At 42.2% G+C, this 25,579-nt stretch overlaps 1 protein-coding gene across 2 annotated transcripts; it reads left to right on the top strand.

Annotated features, from left to right (window-relative positions):
• The first annotated feature begins 1,759 nt into the window (after positions 1 to 1,759).
• Positions 1,760 to 25,069, top strand: ANXA11 (annexin A11). Of its 2 annotated transcripts, none has more exons than XR_009114766.1 (15): positions 1,760 to 1,876; positions 10,062 to 10,122; positions 11,214 to 11,326; positions 12,453 to 12,827; positions 16,209 to 16,296; positions 16,652 to 16,746; positions 17,187 to 17,300; positions 17,505 to 17,595; positions 17,709 to 17,788; positions 17,941 to 17,997; positions 18,806 to 18,899; positions 19,596 to 19,691; positions 21,173 to 21,231; positions 22,273 to 22,331; positions 22,888 to 22,912. XR_009114766.1 is itself a non-coding variant. In XM_058029621.1 (15 exons), the coding sequence occupies exons 2-15, from the start codon at positions 10,071 to 10,073 to the stop codon at positions 24,079 to 24,081; spliced, it is 1,497 nt and encodes a 498-aa protein (XP_057885604.1). In that variant the 5' UTR covers positions 1,762 to 1,876; positions 10,062 to 10,070; the 3' UTR covers positions 24,082 to 25,069. The 2 variants fall into 2 exon arrangements, 1 of the variants encoding a protein (XP_057885604.1); XM_058029621.1 differs by lacking the exon at positions 21,173 to 21,231 and adding an exon at positions 24,022 to 25,069 and having other exon boundaries at positions 1,762 to 1,876; positions 22,888 to 23,010.
• The last annotated feature ends 510 nt before the right edge of the window (positions 25,070 to 25,579 follow it).

Here is a 25,579-nt window from a genome sequence, read left to right as displayed (position 1 = left end):
TATTAGACTGTCTTTATCTCAACACATTTTCTGCTTTTTACCTCTCTCATTCTCTCCCTATCTTACTCGCCAGGGATGAAGAGAGGCTGTGTGGGGCTTGGCTGCTGGCTGGGGTTAAACCACCACAGATGTTCTTATATTCAAATAAATTCACCTATATTCAAATATATTCACTTGCTTTAGACTACTTTAAATGTAGCTTTTTCCCACAAGTGCAGCCTTGGCCTCTACAGTACCAATTAAAATTTTGATGAGGGAGAGGGGAAAATGACAATTTCTTTTCTCTAGTTCAGTCACAGCTGCTGTATTTCAATGATTGGCCATTGTGGTGTGTGAAACTTTTATGGAGAAGAAAAAGCCCAGGTCCTCCTCTGAAAGCTATTGGTGAACAGGATGCTTTAAGAAGTGTGAACACATCTATCCAGATTTAGTTTCATTCTAAATGAAATTACCTGTTACAAAGCATACATATTAGAGAAGCAAGTGTTGGAAAAGAGGTTCTGGACCCTGCTCACAAAATTCCCAGCTGCCAGGTCAAGTTCGTTCCCCACCCAAGTTGTATAATGCTGTGATTCAGTTAGATAATGCTGTGTTTGCTATTTTTATTAGTGTCTTGGCAAAAGAAATATAATTGGAAAATGTTAGCCCTTTTTATTTTCTGTTTTTATTATCTTGGTTTTCTCTCTCTAAATGCTTCCATGTGAGCAACTTCACTCATCTTTAAAGAATGCATGTAGGGGGAAAAAAAGTTTATTGACGCCTTTGACTATTACTGCTTGTACTAGAAAAGGTCGACACCATCAGTCTCCTTCCTCTTGATTTTTTGTGGAATTTTACTTAAGGAAAAGTATGTTTTATACAAAATGGGGGGGGGGGGGGGGTCTGTACCACCGTGTTTGGAAAGCATGTTTTCTGAAATTCCTGGTGAGAATAGTCAGGGATGGTTTGGGGTTTAAATCCGACGTTGTGCTGAACGTTTACAACCTTGCCTTGACCCAGGATTTGGTTTTGCCGTGTCCAGGCCACCCGGGCGAGGCTGCGTTCCTGGGGAATGCCCGGGCTGCCCACGTGGCGGGCGGAGTTACCTCTCCTACCCTGGGTTTGTGTTGGTACAATGGGCCTCTGGCCGGAGCCGCCTCTTGCTCAAACTTGCTGAGCGCTTTCCACCCGCGGCCGGTGCGGGGCTGTCTGTCCGGTGCGGGGCTGTCTGTCCTCCCCTGGGGCCGGTGTGGGTCTGTCTGTCCCCCCCTGGGGCCGGTGCGGGGCTGTCTGTCCGGTGCGGGGCTGTCTGTCCCTCCCTGGGGCCGGTGCGGGGCTGTCTGTCCCTCCCTGGGGCCGGTGCGGGGCTGTCTGTCCCTCCCTGGGGCCGGTGCGGGGCTGTCTGTCCGGTGCGGGGCTGTCTGTCCCTCCCTGGGGCCGGTGCGGGGCTGTCTGTCCCTCCCTGGGGCCGGTGCGGGGCTGTCTGTCCGGTGCGGGGCTGTCTGTCCCTCCCTGGGGCCGGTGCGGGACTGTCTGTCCTCCCCTGGGGCCGGTGCGGGGCTGTCTGTCCCTCCCTGGGGCCGGTGCGGGGCTGTCTGTCCTCCCCTGGGGCCGGTGCGGGGCTGTCTGTCTCCCCCCCGGGGTCGGTGCGGGGCTGTCTGTCCCCGCCTGGGGCCGGTGCGGGGCCTGTCCTGCCGGGGCTCACCACGCCCCGCAGCTCCCGGCAGGTTTTTCACCGGCCGGCCCCGGCCCTCCCTCGCACGGAGGCCGCGGCGGGGCGGGCAGTGTGAGCCGGGGCCGCAGCGGCTCCTCCTCCTCCTGCCGCTCCCCGGCACCGCCCTGCAGCGCCGGCAGCACCTGGGACGGGCGGTGGTAGCAGCGGCTCCCAGGACCTTCGGTAGGCGCGACCCCGCGGTGGGACGGGACTGGGGCGAGGGGCCGGGGCCGCCCGGTGCGGCAGGACCGGGCCGGGGCTGTGGGGCTATGGGCCGGGCCCGTGTCCGCGCCGGGACGGGATCCTGGGGCGGCCGGGGCTCGCAGGGGGACAGGCAGCGGCTCAAGGGCTGGCCGGGCGAGCTCGGGGCTTGCGGCAGCTCCGCCGCCGGGAGGAAGCAACGCCTGCTTCCTGGGGAAGTGTGCTTTCAGAGCAGAGGGCATGTTTTGGTGTTGTAGCTGCAGTTCGGTCCTTTGCCTGTGTCCGTATTTTATCTTGAGTTTATAATTTTGGTGTGTACAGTTGTCAGGAGAAAGCAGCCTAAGATGGTAGGCTGGCCATTACGCAGTGCTTTTTTACTCCCCGCGAAGGCCTCTTTCTCTAAACTGCTCGTAGTATACTTTATCTCTTCTTATACCATATGTACTTCGAATGTCTTTAAGATAATTAAGTGTCTTCAAGCCACTTCAGTTGTCTTAAAACGGAAACTCTTCAAACTCTTGCTATGCTGTAGCTATATGTGTGACAGAACACAGCACAAATATCTCCATATTCAGAAAAGCAGTTCCTTCTTGTCCCCATCCTGTTTCTGTAAGGGAATACTTCTGTAAGGCAGTACTTCTGTGGAATATATTTTTCTTTTTAAATATATTTATAGTAGTTCCTGGAAGCTTCTTCCTGTTAAGGAGGAGCTGTCGAGAAGTAACGTTCTGAAGGGAGTGGCAGAAGCATGGGAGGCATCTCAGCCGAGGACGGGGACAGATGGCGCTGGGCAGGAGGTGTGGAGGGAAAGCAGACCGGCCGGAGAGGAGAAGTGCTGCTGCGGTGTGTTTTGATGAAGGAGCTGATTATGGGGGTTATGCCCCTGAGAGCCCGGCTGCTGTCGGTGTGGGAGGTTCATTCCCTGATACCTCCCCCAGCATACAGTTATTTTCTGTAGAGTGAGTCAGTGCTTTGCTGGAACACCCCGGGTAACGTCAGAAACGATACAAACGCAGTGCAAGTGTATGGGTGCTGTAAAGCCTGAGTGTATGAACCCTTTCCCCATAGCTTGGCTATTTCTGTAATTTCCTGTATTTTGAGTTGCTGTAAGAGTCATGTGGACCACTCTCCTCCCACTGATGCAGCAGATAACTTGAACTGAGTATTGCTTATGTGTTTGCCTGTAACCCTGTCCCCAGTACATGTCTGCTGAGTGCCTAATGATTTTATGTCAACAATATTTATGATATTTTTATTCCTTTCTCTTGCCTGACCTTAGTATAAGGTCAGAGGCCAAATGTCTGCCTGGACTTAAAATTTCTGGAGTAGCCATCACATTCATTCATATGATTTGTCACCACTTTAGCTCATTATTTATAGTCCCCAAAAGTTTTGGATTGTTAGACTGAGAACTCTGTGAAATGTAAAAATCACTAAAAATGTAACAAAACCAGCAGTGGGATGGACCTATTTTATTGGGGGTGTTTATGTAGTCAGCATTGTAAAGACATAGTGTTAGATAACAACTTAAAATACAAAACCTGATCTGCTATAAAAAAATCAAGCCAAGAAGCTTGTCTGATTTAAAGATTATGGGAGATGCTGTTTGCTAAACCTCTAGCAATTTTGGAAGATGGAGCTTCCATAGGGTCTGTTCAATAGCACTGCTTTAATCAGGGCCAAGATAGAGCCAACCTAATTCTAGATCTGTGATAGCAATGGAGGTATATATAAAAAAAAACTAGTTGAAGCAGTGATGTAATTGAAAACAGCAGATGGTTGAATTGTGACAACAGAAACAGTAGGGCTTTTGAACAAACTGCAAGTCTCTTTTTAGCCAAGCCTCTATATAATAATTTGTAGAAACTTCTCTGTCAATTTCAAGTTGTGCTTGGAGGCTTCCATTACATCAAATATTCAGCTAAGTAATGGCACCAGTGTTATTTCTTTTGTTTATTTCGTACTTTCATGTTTACTACCTTGAACCATGTTTCCTATTGTATGTATTTTTCAAGTGTTTTATGTAAACTGTTGGAAATAAGGACAGGGACTTGTTAGCTGCATGCAGTGTGTTTTGTTTTGAGTTTCTTTTGAAGGTAGCAAAAGACTTTTTAAAGGAAAGGAAAAGGCTGCTTATTTACCCTTCAGTGAGCAGCACTTTCACTTATTTGAAACTTGAGTTGTCCCTTTACTTCTGCCAGTTTATTTGAAAGTGGGTGTGGCTGATACAAATGCTGAATTTCCTTCTCAGTTCTCCAGGCTGGGAAGAATGTAAAGCAGATAAGCAAACCTAAGGACAGCAATAGGCATTTATTTTGTATTGCTTCTATTGTTGCTCTGTGCTTGTTCCAGATTTTATCAGCACTCGCTAGACAATCTTGATAAGAAGTTAGATCCTGAATGAGTAAACCTGGAATCAGCTGTGGAACAGAGCTGTGGGACTCAGTGGTGTCCTTCCAAGAGACAATTCTGTCACATTCTTGTGTGATTCTTGCTTGGCACCTAGTTTTTTGTTTGTATGTATATCCATACCGTTCAGCGGTGACAGATGCTGAATGTGGAGCAGTGCCAGCCGTTAGATTGTGAATAAACTGAATAAAACAAACACAGCCCCACCCAGCTCCACTACCTGGCTGTTCCTGAGCAGTGCACTGACACTGTGCCCTCTGCTCGGTAGCAGTGGTCTTGTTTGAGATCTTCAAAGACAGGGAACCAAGTCTGGCCTCCTTTTTTGCCTTATGTGCTGTCTGTTTGAGAGAGAACTTGATATCTTACTTGATAAGGGAAGGTTAAAAATCTTTTGGAATTCTTGTTTTGGTTGGTTTTATTTGTTTTGGTTTTTTTTTTTCCCTTTTGCTGCAAAATATGGGGGGTGAGGGGTTTTTTGAGGGCATTGGGAAATTCTTCACCAGTAGGAGAGGTGGGCTTCCAATTCAGGCTTTTAGATCTTCTGGTGAGCTTAAGAACTGTCAAATACATCAGTTCCATATTAAAGATCCAGATGAGTTTTAATGCTTCTGAAGATCTCTTTATTGTGCTAAACTTTACTATAGTCAATATGTAGTGAATATAATTAATTTCTGCACCCCAAAGACCTCTGCCTTGGCTAGAAAAACATGTCTGATTTTGGACTTTGGCCTAGTAAGTTGCTCTGAATTAAATGCTTAAGTTGCCTGAAGCAGACAGGCTGAATATTTCTTTTATTATTGCTAGAGATAACAACTTTAAGCTTGCGAATGTGCGCTTATTTAGTAAACAGTGTGATCTATAGTCACAATAACTGGTTGTTTGCTATGCTTGGCAGTGTTTTAAAAATACTTGGTTTCCTATTAGCTAGGAGAATAAATGCATCTTACAAATGTTAGGATTCTGGGGGAAAAACACTTCTCAGTAGTAAGCTTTGAGGACTAAGGCTTGCTGATCTCAAGTGCAGTCTGGATTTGAAGGCTATAGTCTTGCTTTCTTTTCACATCCCCTGTTAATGGTTGCTTGGAAATACTTGTCTATTTTACTACTCCAAGTTGGTTCTTGAATAATTCTGTTCCTGGAAAGAATTAATCAGCTGAAAATGACTAACTCCTTATAGCCTGGAGTGAGTGAAGGTTTGTCCATTTGCCCACTGAGTCAGTAGAGAACATAGCTCAGACTATTTATAGTACTTTATTTTTTTTTTGCAACAAATTATTTTCTGTAACAAGTTATGAGTTTGAAATAGAAAAACCTCATTCCATTACTTCTTCAAACATCTGTTAACCTTAATTTGTTCTGTTATTTTTTTTTCTTGCTTGTTTTGTTGTTTGGAAGGTGTCTATCTGTATTGTCATAAATATTTTGACTGAATATTTTATATATTTGAGAGTGTTGATGTGTGCTACAAAAGGAAGAAGTTGCATCAGGGCAGAGTAGGGATCCAAAATGAAACTCATCTCTTGGAATTAACTCATGTTTTTCCTGCATATAGATCTTAAAAGTCCATGCAGCTCAACTAAGTTATTTGGGTTTTGAAGCCCTGCGTAGGGCTTCTGTCACTGGAAAGGCTACAGGAATGTTATTAGTAATATTTTTACAGCTCAGTTGTAGCTTATGTGGGTGTGTCTTCCCACTCAGCTTTTCTTTGTTGAACATGGCATCTCTTTTCAGTTCAATTTTGGCTAAAGCTTGCAAGTGCTACCTTTCTCACCCCCTTGCCCCAGCAGGTCAAAGTGCTAGATTACTTACTGTAATAAAATAGATTATGGTATTGAATTAGAAGGATCACTAAAACTGGCAGAGCTCCTGAGTCATAATACTAGCAAGCAATTCAAATGGATAGTTTTTAGAAAAACTTCATATATGAGTTTGTTTTTGTTACACCATCTATTCACAGCTGTGAGTTGGTTTGGGCTTTTTGTTAAGGAAGCTTTTTTTTTTTTTTTTTTGTAGGAAGTAGATGATGTGTTAATACTCCTTAAATATACATTGTTGGATGAAATCCACTAAAAGTTTGTAAAGGTGAACAATGAGTGATAAGATCTGTGTAAAAGAGATTTCCTGAGTGTTGGCTGGCATGAACTCAACCTTGTTGGAAGGTAGACCCATTCCATTAAATTAGTTTTTTTGGTTTTTTTTCATAGTGAAAGGAAGGCTAGGCAGGAGTCACATGCACAGATGACTTAATGATAAAACAAAATTTCCAGACTATTTATCCATCAGGATGAAAAACATTACAACTGATACAGGAGAGAACAATTTGTATGCTGCAGTGCATGAGTCAAAGATAAATCTTGCTCAGGCTGGTAAATAGCAGTTAGCTGGTTCAGTGCTGACTGTGGTTTGTCCTTGTCTTGGAAAAGCACAGTGCTGGATGCCTGAGCTCATATCTGATGAAAAACGACAGCATATTGTAAGGTGGTAAATTGTGTTCTGCTGGTTTCACAATCAGGGATCAGGCTCAGAGCAGGTACTGTAATTTATAGCTTCAGGCTGCTTTGTCTGCTATATCCTGGTAATTAACCTTGTGGAGGAGTCAAGGCCAAGGGTTTAACTTTACTCAGTGATCCCTGTGAAATGGGCATAATTAAATAATTTTGAACTAATAAACGTTATGGTTTTTCATCTCTTTTTGTTCTGAAGTTATTGTACCATGGCATAGCTGGAGCCTGAACAGCAGCCACTAAATAAACTCCAGGAATGGGTGTGAATGCAGTGGCTGAGCTTATTGCTGTTGCACCTTGAAGCAGAACTTTTCTGGCAGCCTTGAAGTTTTCTTCTTTATTTCTGCTGGTATGGAATTTGTAGTTTTGTTATAAAGTTTTCAAGTTGTAGTCCTTCCGTACTGTATCTTACAGAGGCATATTTTGCAAGATTCCTGTTGAAAGTCTGTCACAGATTTAATCTTTTATGAACATGCCTGTTCCCTCTTAGCTTTGCAAGCAGCAGAAAAATGCTCAAGGGCCTGAATGGTTTATAGCTTGCAGTGTGAAGCATGATAGCAATGTTGACTGTGGGAGTAAAACCTCAGGTCTTTAAATAAAGTTCTGAGGTGGACCTCTGGGATTGAATACTGGGAATGGGGAGAGGACCTTGACAGTAGTTGTTCTTTATTTTCTTCAAGGCACTCCCTCTTTCCATGTGTGGTTTTTTTGTTTGGATTTTTCCCTTGTCTTATGCACTACATTTTTTTTTGACTGAGCAAACAAAGACCTTGCTGTTCCTGTGTCCTCCCACGCAGTGTTTGTACAGCAGGGTGGGTTTCCATATCTTCTGTTCCCTCGCCTGTGTCACCCCTTTGCTATCAGCAGACAAGTAAGAATTTTAGTAAAATATTGTGGATGTAGCAGGAGAAAGTGTGGAAGATGAGAGTAGAAGATGACATGGAGGCTTTGTTGAGGGAGTGATTGGGAAAGGTGACTTCCTATGTTAATATTTCTAAATTTAGAGTATTGGCCAACAGAGGCTCAAAGGCACTGTGGAAAAGGTGGCGATCAGGGAAGTTTCTGAGCATGAAAAGTCAGTGTGTTTGCAGCTCTAGTTTGCCTGGAATCAAACCAGTCTGGGAAAATTTCCCTTTGGAAAAGCCCTGGATAAATACAGTGTTCAAAAGAAGCAAGTGGAACATTTTTATATAGAAACTAGCATTTTTTTTCGGGTTGCTGAAGTTGGCTGGTTTTTTTTCCTCAACCTCAGCTTTCATAGCCAAAAGGCTCTTTTAATCTTGGGGGTTTTTCCAGTTTGAAATGAGCGTTCTATATGGGATTAAAAGCAATCAAACAGACTTGCTAAGAAAAACAAAACCTATCCCATTGCTTCTCACCCTCTACCACAGAAAACGGTTCTTTGCCTTAAATTTGCGTCTAAAGCTTTATTGAAAAAGGCATCTCACAATTTTTTTGAGTACCCTGTTGTTACTGTATTTTTATGTAAAGCTAAAAAATAACTAAAAATATAATTATGATTTTACCTGAGGAAATAACACTAATTTTGGTGTTGTAAATGTACACATTGACATCACGCATGCTAAGAATCTAGATTGTGGGGGTTCTGTGGTTGGTTTTTGAGTGATGTGGTAATAATTGCTCTTTTTTATTTTTCCATGCTTTATTACGCAAAGCCCATTTCTGAATGAGAGAGGCTCTGAAGTGTGCCAGGCTGCCTTCTGTTGAATTTTTATAATGTTATTTTTGTTCTGCTGGCCTCTCTGCCCTGCCATGCTCGGGTACCTGCCCGGAGGTGGCAGCGTGGGCGCAGCGCTCACAGCTCCAGCCTCTGGCAATGGTGGGGCCAGGAGGGAGGAAGCTGCCGGCTCGTTTTCCAGCAGCAGAGGGAGAATACTGTGTTCTGCTTTTTCTTTCTCAGCCTCGTGAGTTTGGGGTCAGTCTTGGCATGGCTAAGAGCAGGCATTGCTTTTCTAATGCTGAGAAGCTGCATTCACGTATTTATTGATTCTGTTAGGTGCCACATACTGGAGCAGAAGTAAAGTAGGGTTATGACTTTTAGTGTGCTCTGTTCATTGCAGTTTCTGTTAGTTAATTTCTCGCTCTTTAAATTTAAATGAGTATTGCAGCATGAAGTCTGAACAGTTTTTAAGTCAATTGCAGATTTCCTAATTGTATTTCCATATTAAAAATAAAACCACAAAAAAAGGTGTTTCTCCATTTCAGAGTTGCTGTGCAATAGAGCCATGCAAACCAGAAAGGGAACTTAATGTGATAGTGCAAAATGAAAACAATTTCACAAGAACAGCACCCCTGCCAACTCAAACCAAATCTAAAACAAAATTCCACAGCTGAAACCCAAAACACAGCAAAACATGCCAGATGCAAAAGGTAGTGCTTTAGGGGAAAGAGTTGGGGGGGGGGAAATGGGATAATTCACACAGCAGTTCTAAAAATAGAATGTGGCTTGTCATTAAAAATAGCCTTCAAAAAGTTAACAGTCATTATAGATATTTTTCTTCTTAGTTACTTTTACCATTCTTCCTGGTAGCTGTTCTGTTTAAAATAAGGCCCTTGTATTCTGGAAGCCAGTTTTAATTTTGTCCTTCATTTAGCTGTTCTTCCTTTCTGACCTCCACTTCTATTTTGGACAGGTAATGACTTTGTGCAGTTCTGTGCTGACAGAGGCACTATCCATTTTGAGAGACTCAATTTGTTCTAGTGATCTTACCCTATCAGTGAACCCTTCCTATTTTATGGCAATGCTGTAAGCATGAAAGTGTATCCCTTCTGCTTCTTACTCTGACCTTGCCCTTCTGCAGATGTTTGCATTTAGGTGCCTTCTAACAACTTCTTTTAGTTACTCACTTGAAAATGTAGCATCTTTGTCAGATGATTTTCTACTCTTCATTGATAAGACAGTTCTGTATATGCTGGAAACTTCTAGAGGTTTTAATAGCACAGTAAAGGAAACAAGTTCAAGTAATACATCCCTAACAACATAATAGAGCAAGCAATAAGTTTGCTCAACAAATGAGAAAACAAATAGTGTGAGGAGTGACTCTGCAACTGCTTAGCTGTCTGTTTATTAGTCAGGAAATGGGAAGAGGTTTCTAAGGGAAAAGCTGGGACAAAGTGTGCAGGTTATGTCTGAATTTTGGTAACTGGCTATTGCATACATGTTGCCTCTTAGTGTTATGTGGTGTAGTGAGTGAAGCATTACAGAAAATAACTGTGTCACACAAATTTTGCAGGTCTTTGCAATGAGTTACCCAGGCTATCCCCCAGCAGGTGGATACCCTCCAGCTGCCCCAGGTAAGTTGTTCAGATGAAGTAAACATTAAATGCAGTGGTGGTTCTATCTGGAGTGGAAACATGGCATAGATGAAGAACAACAATGTGGAGGGTTTCCTTGACTCCCTAAAGCTTTCTGTACTTGCTTGTTAAATCCTGTTTTATCTGGGCTGGGGATTCTGATTTGTCTAATATGTGTGTTCTGCCTTGTGCTCATATAGTAATGTCCAGTTTCATTCTCAAAGCACAGAGCATTAGGAAATGGTCTCAGCTTGACCAAATCCAATAAATTACAAGGATCAATGTCTGGTTCATACTGAGTCTTCAAGGTGGGTAGTGAGACAAATGAATATGGGGAGAAATCATTCATACAACTGACAACCATATCCCCCAAAGAAATAGGAAATTATCCTTAATTCACTATTCTTAGGCAGGTGGTTGTGTACAAAATGGAGAGGGCTATTAAAAAGGGTAACAGTAATAACATAAAGCTGATGAAATACTCAACCACTGCTTAGTTACCAAGCTGAACTTTACAGTTCTTAGTGTTGTTGTAAGCTAGAAAGAAAGGGCTGGAGTTATGTAGGTATGGTGAAATGTGGCATTAGGCTAGCTCAGGAAGGGGAAGCAGTGTACAGTGAGAAGCTCAACCAGCCAGGAGGATAAAGCCTATTTTTCAGCAGAGTATTCTGTCTAAAGACTATACTGCTGTGTACAGACAGGTTATGACTTTGGCTGCCTGGAAATGTTCTGTTGTGCTCTGTGGACACCTCTCAAATTAGCAAAGTGGAATTACTATCTTGCTACTGGAATACCCAGACAGCTTTGTACTTCAGGTGCTCTTAAGTCAAAATATGGTGTTAACAGTCTTTAGTGTTAACCTTCAAAGAGGTTTAGAGTTGTTTTAAGTGAGAACTTACAGATTCAGTGATAACTGACATGATTAGAAATACCCAGTGAGACTTCTCTTTTTATAATAATTGCAGTGCTACCTTGCACCTCTTCAGTTGATTTCCCTGATAGTGTTGAAAATACATTACATTAGAAATTTAAGTAGTAAGAACTTTCAAAAGCATAGTTTCTTGTTTCAGCACATCTGTGTTTGATTTCAGGTAGCAGTCCTTGGGGTGGTGCTGCGTATCCACCTGCAAATCCACCTCCAATTGGTCTGGAAAATGTGGCTGGCTATGCCAACCAGTTCAATCCCAGCCACATGGCTGGAATGGTGAGTTTGCTTTCATTTAATGTGTTCTGCTGTGATGTCCTTAAGGGCAAAGTTGAGCTTCTGGACTTGTTACTGAGAGGTTTATCACTTGAATTCTGTGCCTTTCTGTCTAATCTGTTTAGGTGTTGAGCATTCAATATTGCCTATTGGGGAAAATGGTTCTTGCAAGCTATTTCTTATTTTAGGAAAACAGAACACTAGTTAAATGTTGTTAACAGTCTAGCTTCAAAAGTTGTGGACATAAAACTAATATAACTTGGCATTTGCTGTGTAGAGGAATTCACATGGGCAAACACAGTCTGGATTTTGCCTATTTACCTGGATTTTGACCAGTAGGAGTAAGGAAAAAAAGCTGTATAATTAGAGGTATCAATGATTCATCCTTGAGAAAAATATGGGATCAACAGTCTCTTACAAACACTGATGTTAAACAGATGGAAGTAAAAACCTTTTACATTGGAAATGTCTACATTTTCTTCAGTCAGTGTGATTTATTTTTTTTTTCCTAGAGCATGAGTGAGTGACACTTCTGACAACTTTAGTCTTCAGAAATCTGTTATGCTGCATAAGGAATGCAGTTTGTAGGAAGATATTTGCATCATAGATGTTTTTCTGAGGCAGTGATTAAATGAAGTGATTTGGCAGCCAGCAGGCAAATTCAACAACAAGCTATCTAGGATGCATGAGCCTATATCCACAGCAACTAGTTTCTGACAGTGCTGCAGTCATCCAATGTCACTTCTGGTTTCTCTCTAGAAGAAAGATTTCAGTGATAAGATTTTGATGTGAAGTGGAATATCTTAATTTCAGTTTCTGCAGAAGTCTTTCCAAATATAGTCCAGGAACTCCTGCTAGTTGTAAAGTACTAACACATCGTAAAACAGCCAAAGGTTGCTTAAAGTCCTTGCATCCAGGTGCAGCCTTGTGATCACACAAGGCAGCCATGGGCAAAGAAAGGATTATTTGGTGTAAAGTTTTAGGCAGATTTTTCTATCCTAGTTGCTATCTTCTGCAGATAAAGAGCTATCTGTGTTGGTGGCAGGGAGGTTGTATTGTATTAAGCATGTTACTGAGACTCAGCTGTTGGTGCTCCTTTCTCTCTCTTGTTTTATTGCTGTCACTGCAGGCATCCAACCTGGCAGGAACCTTTGGAGGGGCAAATCTTCCACAAAGCATGTATCCTTCCGCACCTGGGGGTTATCCACCAGTTCCTCCAGGTGGTTTTGGGCAACCCCCACCAGGACAGCAGCCCTCGTACGGAGGGTACCCTCCGCCTGGAGGAAATCCCCCCTCCGGAATGCCATCTTACCCGGGATACGGGGGCGGCCCTGTGCCAGGCCAGCCCACACCACCTCCTGCCCAGCAGCCCATGAGCTATCCAGGCCTTCCAGCAACTCACCCAGGGCAGCAGCCCATGCCAAGCTATCCAGCAGGTCCAGCTGTGAACCCGTCTATGCCTTCCTACTCAGGAGCTACAGGGCCTGCAGTCACTCCTGTAACAGTAAGAGCATTCACTGCTTTTCAGTTGAGGTGTGACTGTATATGTGTTCCTCTGCCTTTTCTTTGTGTGTGTTAGTGTAAACCGATCCCAAAATTGAAAAGAAAGTTGTGAAAAAAAGTTTGAGTAAAGAGAGCGACAGAACCTTTCCAAATGCAAGCACTATGAGCTTATATGGTCTTGAAACAAATTATGTTTTACCATGGTATCCAAGTGTTATGGTTTGGGCCTGGCAAAGCCAGAGCCCCCATGAGGACACCTTCTCCCCGGTGTCTGCTGCGAGATGTGACCAGGAATAAACAAAGCAGGCTCCAACTTCAACATACAGAAAAGTTTATTAACTAAGCTACATACAAACAATTACTAAACTACACACAAACACTAAACTACACATACACAAAGGAAAAAAAAAAAAAAATCACAAGGAGAATGAAAACTACACAGAAACACTTCCCCCTCCTCCTCCAGATCCCCGTACAATTCATCTCCCAAAATTATCCACACTCCCAAAATTATTCACACTCCGTCTGGCACCACCCTTTAGATTGGTCAAACTTCCAGCTCCTCAAGAGGAGAGGGAGTCCTTCCATGTGTCGTGGTGGCCTTTTCCGTCCTTGTTCCGGTGCTCTCACCACCGAACAGGGATCAGGGCTGCTTCCAGGGTTGTCTTTTTTAAGGATGCTATGTCCAGTTCCAGAAAAGCACTGTATCTCACCTTCTCATCCTCTGGGACATCCGTCCCCCCCATATTTTATATACCCCCTGGGGCCGAGGGGTCCACACACTGACTCTTCTTTGGCTCTAGGACATTTCTCCCCCTGGACTCAGTCTCTGTATCTCACGGAAACATAGCTCTGTCCATGACTACACAAAAGAGTCCAGCATTAAATGCCACTCCATCTTCTCCATTCTTTCAACATCTCTCACTCTCTCTCTCTGGTCCAGACCTCCATCACTCGTTCCATGACTTCATCCTCCTCCTCTCTTATCACTCGTCTAGGAAGGGTTAATGTTCTGTAAGGCCTTCATTGTCCAAAAAAGGGTTAAAAAAAAAACTCCTCCAGGCGGCTGGACTCCTGGCTGCACCCCCCCCCATCTCCTCAGCTGGGCTGCCTGCTGCCAGGACATATTTACTGAGTTTCAAGGTAACACAGGCAGCACTCTCTCTCTCTCTCTGTCTGTCTCCAAAAGGGGGGGGGGGGGGGGGGGGGAATGGCTGCCCGATGTCTCTTGTTGCTCTCCACCCTTCCATCCTCCAGGGCCTCCTCACTCCCATCTCTGTCCAGGCCCAGGCCTACCGCATGGCTGCCCCTCCCCCGCCCAGCAACAGCGGCTGGACGGGGGAGAGCTCCGACCTGCGTCCCTCGAAGTCCCAAGAGAGCCTCCCAGGGCCGAAGCTCTGCTTTTAACCCCTGGGTGTTCTCGGAGGTGTGTCCTAAAACCCACTGGCTATCCCAGGTGCCAATATCAAAATCCAAGCACCCATTGGTTTGACCACAACATCCCAGAATTCCCACTTCTTCCTGGTCAAACCACCACATTCCACCCTTCACCTCCGAGAACACCCTTTCTAAAATTATCAACAAAATTACAAAACACTTCTACACAATAAACCAACTTAATACATGCTTTGTTCTTATTCCTTTCTGGTCCCATCTCACAGCTTCATCCCATCACTCTCTTAAAACTCGATTCCCGGTCAGGGAACCAAATAATGTTATGGTTTGGGCCTGGCAAAGCCAGAGCCCCCATGAGGACACCTTCTCCCCGGTGTCTGCTGCGAGATGTGACCAGGAATAAACAAAGCAGGCTCCAACTTCAACATACAGAAAAGTTTATTAACTAAGCTACATACAAACAATTACTAAACTACACACAAACACTAAACTACACATACACAAAGGAAAAAAAAAAAAAAATCACAAGGAGAATGAAAACTACACAGAAACACTTCCCCCTCCTCCTCCAGATCCCCGTACAATTCATCTCCCAAAATTATCCACACTCCCAAAATTATTCACACTCCGTCTGGCACCACCCTTTAGATTGGTCAAACTTCCAGCTCCTCAAGAGGAGAGGGAGTCCTTCCATGTGTCGTGGTGGCCTTTTCCGTCCTTGTTCCGGTGCTCTCACCACCGAACAGGGATCAGGGCTGCTTCCAGGGTTGTCTTTTTTAAGGATGCTATGTCCAGTTCCAGAAAAGCACTGTATCTCACCTTCTCATCCTCTGGGACATCCGTCCCCCCCATATTTTATATACCCCCTGGGGCCGAGGGGTCCACACACTGACTCTTCTTTGGCTCTAGGACATTTCTCCCCCTGGACTCAGTCTCTGTATCTCACGGAAACATAGCTCTGTCCATGACTACACAAAAGAGTCCAGCATTAAATGCCACTCCATCTTCTCCATTCTTTCAACATCTCTCACTCTCTCTCTCTGGTCCAGACCTCCATCACTCGTTCCATGACTTCATCCTCCTCCTCTCTTATCACTCGTCTAGGAAGGGTTAATGTTCTGTAAGGCCTTCATTGTCCAAAAAAGGGTTAAAAAAAAACTCCTCCAGGCGGCTGGACTCCTGGCTGCACCCCCCCCCATCTCCTCAGCTGGGCTGCCTGCTGCCAGGACATATTTACTGAGTTTCAAGGTAACACAGGCAGCACTCTCTCTCTCTCTCTGTCTGTCTCCAAAAGGGGGGGGGGGGGGGGGGGGGAATGGCTGCCCGATGTCTCTTGTTGCTCTCCACCCTTCCATCCTCCAGGGCCTCCTCACTCCCATCTCTGTCCAGGCCCAGGCCTACCGCATGGCTGCCCCTCCCCCGCCCAGCAACAGCGGCTGGACGGGGGAGAGCTCCGACCTGCGTCCCTCGAAGTCCCAAGAGAGCCTCCCAGGGCCGAAGCTCTGCTTTTAACCCCTGGGTGTTCTCGGAGGTGTGTCCTAAAACCCACTGGCTATCCCAGGTGCCAATATCAAAATCCAAGCACCCATTGGTTTGACCACAACATCCCAGAATTCCCACTTCTTCCTGGTCAAACCACCACACCAAGAAAAGAGGTTTGATATTAATTCAAATTAATTAATTAATCTTTCCTTTCCTAACTTTAGCAAGTATTGCCAGTTGTATATACAGTATCATCAAACCTTAATTAATTGGAGAACAGATTTAATGTCAGCAAACCTTGATCTTGAATTTTCCTGTAAATTGTGTCTTGGCATTAACAAATTGCTTAAGGCAAGGTTGGTTTGAGTTTTCTTTATTACTTTTGTCACAAAAAGAAAACTGATAAGTGATCATCTTCCTTAAGTAGTAAACCACAGCATTTCACTCTTTGACACTAATATGCTGCTAACACTGCTGTTGTTTAACACTACTGATCTCATTTCAGCACGGAAACCGAGGTACGATCACTGATGCGCCGGGCTTTGACCCTCTGAAGGATGCAGAAGTCTTAAGGAAGGCCATGAAAGGATTCGGTGAGCAGTCTGAGGATTTACATTTCAGTTAAAAGTAGGACTGCATCTCCATTCAGCCCTGATATTTATTTCTTGCTATGTGTGTACTGAGCAGGACTGAGTGTGTACTGAGTCCTTGGTTATCAGAAGTACTACTGGAAGTTCATGTGGGCATAAACAATACCATGAGTTTGGTTGAGTTTTTCTTTGTATTCTTACTGTGTTTGTCAGCTCAAAGTTCTGTGGTTGGACACAAGAGTAGATACTGTAGATAAATTCAAGGCATTCATGTCCTTCTGCTGGGTTTAGAATAGGATGAAATAGAGACAGAAAGCTGAATCCTCACTCATTCTGTGATGTCTCTGTGTGTGTACAGGAACTGATGAGCAGGCAATCATCGATTGTCTTGGAAGTCGTTCAAACAAGCAGCGGCAGCAGATAATCCTGTCCTTCAAAACAGCTTATGGGAAGGTAAGTACATTGTGAGGACAGAAGGAAGAAGAAATGAGAGCCTGCATCCCTTCGGTGGCAGTCAGAAGACATAATGGTGGGGAAAAAAGATTGGAAGGTGTTTTAGGGGAACATGGTTCTTGGGTCATAGCCAGTTCAGAGTTCTGCATTTTTACCCATGCTTGACTTCTTCATGCAGTGCTGCAGATGAAACATGTAAAGTTTCTATGCTAAATGGTTACTTTGGCTCTTGGATCTGTGCAATCTATTTGATTGGACCTAAATGGCCTCAGTGTACAAATACCATTGTACTGTTTTAGTATTAAGTGGAATAGCTTTACTTTGAACATACATTACTGGTGCTTACGCATAAAGAATTCTTAGTAAAATGTGTATTTTTGGTGTTTGCTTTGGTCAGGTTTGGTCTTTATGCATTTTTCCTTGTTTTTCCTTCTCATTAGGATTTGATCAAGGATCTCAAATCTGAGCTCTCAGGTAACTTTGAGAGGACAATCTTGGCAATGATGAAGACACCTGTCATGTTTGATGCTTATGAAATCAAGGAAGCTATAAAGGTTTGTGTAGGAGATGCAAATTTACAACATAGAGGAAATAGTTGTGCTGATAAAATACTTGGTTGTCATTTACACGTTTGGATTACTTGCTTTGACTTCCTACAAGGTTTTATTCTGCATTTTTTCCTATAATTTTGTTACATTTCTTTTGTACTAGGTTGTAGAAATCAAGAATCTGAAGTGTTTCTCCTTTGTTTGTTTTAGGGTGTTGGCACAGATGAAAATTGTCTCATTGAAATCTTAGCTTCCCGCAGTAATGAGCACATTCAGGAGCTCAACAGGGTCTATAAAGCAGGTTTGATCTTTTGCATCAAAATTTTCTTCCTTTCTTACTCAATCACTGACTGCTAGTAAGAATTTAGCAAATGAGCAGGGTTGTATGAGGATTCATGTCTCTGTCTTTTCCAGAATATAAGAAAACCCTGGAGGAAGCAATAAAAAGTGACACATCTGGGCACTTTCAGAGGCTTTTAATTTCACTTGCTCAGGTACTTGCCTGCTGGGATTTTGGAATTTGTTTCTTGTGTGTTTGTAGGTGGTGTGGATTTTGTTTGGTTTTGGTTGTTTCATTTTTTAATGTAAAAAAAGGCAGCTCATCAAAGCCCACCAGTAATGTTTTTGGGTCTTCTAATTCTTTCAGGGAAACAGAGATGAAAGTACAAATGTTGACATGTCTGTTGTCCAAAGAGATGTACAGGTCAGTAGAAATGCTTCATTTTTTATAAGTATAGTCAACTCAATATGCTGAAATTTGGCTGTGTGGATTCTGCTTACTGTTAGTTTTGGACACCTTGTGATGACTTCTGATGCAGTGCTTATCTTTAAGTGGATGGAAAAGATATAAGAAGCTGTGACAGCATTAGACCCATGTAGGTGCAATATAGAGATGAATTGGCTTTTCCAAGTGTTGGATTATGCTGCTTTCTAAGGAAATTGTCTGAAGAGATTTGAGATGATAGGTGTGTGGATTAAGGTTTAAACTATTCAACACCTGCATTAGCCTTTGCCTATTGTTTAACAAATCTGGAGTTTTGCAGCAAATAAGGTACTTGGGCTTCATAATGCTTGGCCCATTTCTTTTTCTGTATCTTCCTTTCACTACATAGCAAAGTGGAAACCCTATATTGTTTTAGCCATACTAGAGTCATTTAAATAGTAGTGTCATTAGCTTTCTATCTAGTGTGCCTTAGCCAAAACACAAGAACGTCCCAGAGCACACCTAGAATTGTTGAAGGAAACCTAGATGTGTAAGGACTATTAGGAAGAACAATGTCTCTTCCTTTAGTAATCTGGAGCACTTCTGTTTCAGCAAGCTAGGAAGACTGAAGCATAGCATAGGGAAGGTTAGAACTAGTTGCTATTTATTGCTTGCTCCTGTTTTGCAGTAGTGCATAGGCTAAGAAGTTTAAAAGGAGGAGAGGCTGCAAGGAAGCAAATCTGTAACTCAACTGTTCAGCCTGAGTGCTTTTCTGAGTAATGAAGTGTGAATTCCCTTCTGTGCTCAGGAGTTGTATGCAGCTGGAGAGAACCGTCTAGGAACTGATGAATCCAAGTTCAATGCCATTCTGTGTGCCAGAAGCAGGGCCCACCTTAGAGCAGGTAATGATGTCTATATAAACTGTAACTGGATTCTGTTGAGTGTAATGATAAAAATGTACAGCACTGCTCTGTGCCTGAATTTCCTCCATCTGTAAAATGAGCCCAGAAAGATACCAATGAAAAGCAAGGTGAATTCTGCTGAGGAAAAGAAAGAATCACCTTTCTTAGATACCAGAGCAGGTAGAGGGCATACTTGTTCAAGTGATCCTCTGATGAAAGAATTGCAAAACTGGAATTGTTTCAGTCTTGCATACTTGTGTGTGCAAGACACTTGAAAACGTTCCCCTTTTACTTGCTAACATAAGGTGCTACATCAGTCTGTCGTGGTGGAAATGTTTTAGTAACTACATAGAACTTCTGCATTGTGCTATTGGGTGCAAGGTACTTATATGAAGGAAAGGGGTGTGTATGAGAACCTGAATATTTTCTTCTTAACTTTATTGAGACCGGAAGCTTTCCTAAAACATGGCTGTGCTTTCTTGGTCTAGCCCTTTAATGAAAAGGGCACATCTAGGCGAGCTAGGAGGAGCATGATAACACGCCAATGGTTGATAACAGTATTAATCATTGAGATGTTCAAACTAGTGTGAGTACACTGTAGTGTCCAGCTGAGAAGTGCCACTGAAATGAAGCCATCCAGCACATTGCAGTACCACCTCTTGTTGTGGAACTGGAATCTTTCTTTTCCATTTGCAGTCTTCAGTGAGTACCAGAGGATGTGTAACCGGGACATCGAAAGCAGCATATGCCGTGAGATGTCTGGAGACCTGGAGATGGGCATGCTGGCAGTAGGTATGTGCCACCTCAGCAAGGTCATTCCTGCTATTCCAGTACAGCTGCCTCAGGTGGGGTCTCTGACTTCAGCTAAGGGTGTTCTTATTAGTGGTAATTCCAGTTTTCTGCTTTTTATGTTGAGCTTTCTGTGAAGGCATTTGGGATTAGTAAAGTGGGGCACTTCACCTCAAAATGACAGATGAAGCTTTTTTATTTCAGGCAACTGAAGAATTTAAATTTCACATGTTAAAATGGGGAACAATTCTGTAATATGTAATTATTAACTATAATTGACACTGCTTTAAGAAGTGAACTTTACCAACTCATGGGTCAGTGAGAATGGAGTATTTAGACAATTTCAGAAATCATTAATTAAAATACAGCATTAGCCCTCTAATTAGTTACTTCTACCTCTATTTAGTAGAAAGAAAACTTAAATTTCATTGCAAAAGGGGTTTTTTTTTCCTCACATTTACTGTGGCTACAATTTTTTAAAATCTTGAATTGCCCCCAGTACTTCTGAGGAGTTAAACCTCTTACCTCAAGTCTACTGTTGTCTCTTCAGAAGCAGTAATTTGTTTCCATGAGGTTGGGACAAGGCCTCAAGTTGCTGTGCAGTAGTTTTATTTAAAATGCTTTATTATAGATAGAACTGTGAACCACTTTCCTGTCTTTTTTCTTTACGTCTCAATTTCTTTTTCTGTTTATTACTGTAAATATATTGTGGTATCTAGAGCTCCTGCTTTAAAAGTGTCACTCTTTGGTTTTGGATATGGTAGTAATGGAACCAAACCCAAAAACTCTTACCAAAATGGGAAAAATGGACTTTGCATCACTTGGAAATGAGATAGAAGATATTTAGTTCAACCACAACAGATTTTTTTTGCTGAAGTTTGTAACAAAATCTTGGCAAAATGAAAATCAATTTTAAAAGCATCATTTTTTCACTCCTGTTTTGTGCATGTGTGAAATATGTAACTACTGTTCTTATTCTGCTTGGCCACATTGTCGTTGTACTGATCTTTTAATGACACAAACTAGATCTAGGTCATTGTGTGTGATTGTTTTACAAACCTTTTCCAGGATTCAATCTTTGTCACCTCAGAAACTACTGTTAGAAAACCAAGCTTAGGGAAAACATATTTCTGTTTGTAGAAAAATATTGCCTTGGTAAAGAAACTGCTCAGCATTTAGAAGGCATTTGACTTCATGGAGCTTCATAGTGACTTGACAGCTCTCCATGTAGGTCCAGATTTTAAATTGAGACTGTAGCTGGCAGACAAGCTAGCTTGTCTCGATAGCCTTTTGAGCAGGGCTTGTCATTAATATTTACTGAATAACTCCCTTTATTAAATAGATTCTGTGCGGTTTTTTATTTATATGTACATACACGTGTATCTATATCAGTAAGTTATATTAATGTCATTTGTTCTGTGGACCTTACTTGCAGGAAAAAAGGGGTTTCTAATTGAAAATATTTGATTTTGCTTTCTTTAAAGCTTTCTGGATTGTACAACTGGTAACTTACAACAATATCTTTAAACATCTTAGAATGCAGGTGTGTTGTGTTAGCTAAATAGAGTGATACAGAAACATGCATTTCATTTTGTCATTCATTTTTGAACAGTATTGTGCATATCATTGACAGTTTTGTGGTGAACTGCTATCTCTCATCTACATTTTCCTACTGAGAAAAATACTTCTTCCTATACAGAATGTGTGTTCTATGAAAAACATGTCTGGGTTGACACCTTTAGTTCTGTATTGATTCTGTGGGATTGATTTTGATACCTTATTGTGCTATTAAATGTCAAGTGTGGTCTGTTTCCTCTGTAGTTTGCCACAGTTTGCATGATTGTTTACTTGTAACAACGTTGCATCAATATATAGATTTTAATTCTGATCAGTGATGGAGGATTCTTTCATTATCCTGATTAACATGACAGCAATTTGACTTAGATTTTGCTCTTTTAGATTTCTGATGAGCTATGCCAATTAAATATAACATCCATTACTAAATTAGCATGTTAAAAAATTTTCAGGAGTCCTGATGAACTTTGTGGCTAAAATAAGACTTTAAAATAAGGGTTGTGATGACTCACCCTTAAGGAGAAGGAACCACCTAAGATTCCCTGCTGTCATAGATGGTTTCCTAATTTGTCCTAGGGCGGGACTTGAATTTGTCACACCTTGCAGATGCATGGCCTAAAAATTTAGAATTAAGAAGCCAGTAGCACTACTACCTATATATTACTTCAGGTCTTCTGCCCCCTCCTCATCCCCTTTTCCCTTCATAAAAAAGAATCTGGTCATTAGAATTCAAAAGTTCATTATGGCTGCTTCACACTAGATGGTTTCTAGTGACAAAAATGTTTGCTTTGAGCCATGCGTTGCAGGTTTTTTAACTGTATTGCAGCTAGTGTTTGGATTAAAAAGAATTTCAGTGACTAATGGAAGGAGTGGAAGCTGCATTATCAAGTGTATATTTATGTAAAATTCAAGCATGTGACTATGTTGAATAAACTCAAAAAATTACTGACTTCTGATTGAGGAGGAATGCCTTATTTCTGTAATACTGTTCCTCTGTTCCTTTTTGCAGTGAAGTGTCTCAAGAACACACCAGCTTTTTTTGCAGAGAGATTACATAAAGCAATGAAGGTAGGTGTCTGTGACAAGTTACATAAACTTAGAGCGTGGAGTTTTTCTAAATGCTTGTACAGCTCTTGGGAAGGCAGTGTGCAGCTGAAGGGATTACATTTTTCAGTGGGCAGATGACTAACAGTCATGATGCAGTCATTATTATGAAAGGCTGGAAAAATCTAGCTAAGTTGATTCACCTTAACACAGCAATGAATACAACTGTGCATTAAGCAATAATCTTCACTTGGTGTAACACAAATATACTTAAATCATTGCAATTGATACTTTTTAAGTAGGGAATTCTAGCAGAACTAAATGAGTAGGCCATTTAACTCACCAAATTTTCCTGACCCCGTTGTATCTCTGTCAATCCCCCTATTTTTTCTGAGGTGTTGTTGTGCAGAGAAATTAGTGTCCTACTGCTAAATGTAATTTATTTCAGCATGGTAGGCTAAATTCTGTTTAAGCTTATTAAGCTAGTGGGGTTATGCCAGCAAACAGGCATTTTATTTTTTTTCCTGGTGCTATATCATACACTTTGCAGTGCATTATGCTGCTGCTTTGTTTGTTTCAGGGAGCAGGAACCAAGGACAGGACGCTGATCCGCATCATGGTATCGCGCAGCGAGGTTGACCTGCTGGACATACGTGCAGAGTACAAGCGGATGTATGGCAGATCCCTCTACTCAGACATCACTGTAAGCCCTGGAGACCTGCCCTGCCCTGCCATGACAGCCCTTATGCTGGCAGAACACTGCTCCTTGTGCTGAGCAACTGTTACCTGCACTGAGTGTGGCTGGCTGGGTTGGATTGCTGCATTTGCTAGGAGCATGGAGGCTCAGGGCCAGAGGATGGAGAGCGCTTGGGTTTGCATGGAGGCTTGATGAACTAGAGATGGGGATGAAGCTAACAGGCAAGGAAGGAAAGGAAAATTGGTCCAGAGGAGTTTCTGAGGCCTCTCTGTCCCAATCTCATATGATCTTGTGGGAACCACTCAGTCCTCCAGTTGAGTAACAGAGGTGCTCTACTTCATTTGTGTATTGGAAGTAGTATAAAGCTTCGAAGAATCTAAAGAATTGCCTCCTCTTTCTCTTGAAAGTACAAGACTTTGCAAATAGATTGAACTTCAGATTCATTAGCAGTTGATCCACCTTCCTTTTGCTATTTAGAGCTGTACCAACAGCCCAGACTCTGGATACCTGGCCAATGGTAGGGTAATAAGAGCTGGAGGAGAGTGAGTGGTGCCACACCTATTAAGCCCCTGTTTATTCCTTCTGCTGTGGACACTGCGGGGCTGTAACTTGGTAGTGTTTGGAAAGAATCCTGTAGAGATTCTGGAGGATAGCATGTTCCAAGTGTTTCTTCTACAGTAGTTGCATGCCCTGTAACCACCAAGGTATGAGTAAAAAGCAGTGAAACATTGGTGAAAAAGCTCTGTATTGCTTCTTCGCCCTGTTCCTCTTTTGATCTGGCATTGTAATTTATCATTCAGAAGCAGAGCAGGCCAAATCTATTTAATGGACAATTTTTGACCAAAACTTGGCTTCAGTAAATATGGAGTCTGTATATCCACATATGTAAGCTCTGCTGCTTATTTCTGTAAAAGTAGAGCCAAAAATGTCTCTGGAAAGAAAGTTCTTAGTTTTTCAACTGTAGCTTCACCTCTTTTGGTTATTCTTCAACTTTTCTTTTTCTGGGTTCCTTTTCAGGGTGATACTTCAGGAGACTACCGGAAAATCCTACTCAAGTTGTGTGGTGGAAATGACTAAATGGAGCATTGAGTTTTTCTTAAAAAAGCTGCTGCAGAGCATCTTTTTTTCTCCATAAGTAAATACCTAAACCTGTAAAACCCGTTTCTTCTAAAGCAGTTGCATTTTAAAAGATAATACTACATATATCTTCAGTTCAAAAGTAGTAGGTAATAAATGCCAAGGCCCCCAAAATACCGAGCTTATGTGCCATCTGCTCAGGATTCTGTGTAGTACACTCAGCAATACATGAATGGTCATTATTTCTCTTCTGCTTATATCATGTTGAAATAATGTTTGTTTAACAACAATCACAGTTGTATGATTTTAAGGTGTTCTTTTGTATAAACATTGAGTGCCATTTTAATGCAAGTTTTATATCTGTTGTATGCAGAGTTTGTTTTGGGCTACCACTTCCTGATATGTGGAGATAGCAGCCTCGAGGTTTTGTGTCTAGTTAAGGCTGCTTTAAAGAAGTTTGTCCAGTTCTGTTTCTTTACCTTGATTCTTTTCCAGGAAGTTATGTTCTACATTTCATTCTTGCTAAGGCAGACTGTCACAAGGCAGGAGTAATGTTGACAGTAGTAAAGATTCTGTCATTAATGTTTCAAGGTTTGGGATTGTGCCTTAAATAATATATATATATATATATATATATATGTAAGAAGAGATTATGAAATTAAAGCTAAGTCTTTGCCTTTTGATGTCATATTGATGTATGTGAGTGATGACTCAGTTTATGTAACTTAGTTTTTCCATAGAAATTCTCTGCCACAGGATTATTCAGAAATTGTTGTTTTGGTTAGAGTTAGGGAGTTGTGTGCTGTTGATGAGCAATTGTCTGTACATGAGACATGTAATCTGTAGTTACTGCTCAGTATTTTCAGTTTGCATGTTGTAATTTCTCTTACTCTTGGAACTCTTGAGTGTTTTTTCCCTGCTGGCATGGATGACATCTCTTCAGCTCATTGTTCTCAAAATAAAAACACATAGAGGTAAAAAGTACAAAGTGGGGGAAAGGTTTTCGAACTAGGTCAGTGAAAATAGATTGCTTGTTAATCAGGAACGTGCAACCTCCCCTTACTGAAGTACATACATGTAAGTGTCCTCCCTCTGTTGTGTAAGGGTCAGGCAGGTCCTTTTTCCTAGAAGCTGTATTGCTATTTGTCTTGAAAGAAAAAGGCAATGTTGTGGATTTAATTCTGGGTTGCATTTGTCACCATGGCAAGGGAGGGGAATGTAAAGATTACAAAATATGGCAGCCACGTGTCCAAGTGATGGATTCTGACTGGAACTGGAACTTGCTGGCAGGACTCTCAGTTTGGTCAATGGCAGCAGTGTGTCCTGTGTCCAAAGGCAGACCATACCCTTATTTCTGTCAGACAATCTGAGCATGTCTTGAGAGGAGTTTGCAGCTGAAAGTGTATCTTTGTTGGCTGAAACCAATAGCAAGGGTTCACTTCCTTGCAGGGGAAGGAGGAAGCTTTTGAATTAAGGGACGTTTGTTAGCTGTGCTTTA

The sequence above is a fragment of the Melospiza georgiana genome, chromosome 8, assembly GCF_028018845.1.
Source record: "Melospiza georgiana isolate bMelGeo1 chromosome 8, bMelGeo1.pri, whole genome shotgun sequence".
In the NCBI taxonomy this organism is placed as follows: domain Eukaryota; kingdom Metazoa; phylum Chordata; class Aves; order Passeriformes; family Passerellidae; genus Melospiza; species Melospiza georgiana.
The sequence above is the reverse complement of the archived record's forward strand: the minus strand, read 5'-3'. Positions and strand labels throughout refer to the sequence as shown.

Coding starts and splice junctions, on each gene's coding strand:
- ANXA11 (XM_058029621.1), top strand. CDS start 10,071: ATGAGTTACCCAGGCTATCCCCCAGCAGGTGGATACCCTCCAGCTGCC. Junction 16,297..16,651: donor GAAGGCCATGAAAGGATTCG/GTGAGCAGTCTG, acceptor GTGTGTGTACAG/GAACTGATGAGCAGGCAATC. Junction 17,789..17,940: donor TTTTAATTTCACTTGCTCAG/GTACTTGCCTGC, acceptor TAATTCTTTCAG/GGAAACAGAGATGAAAGTAC.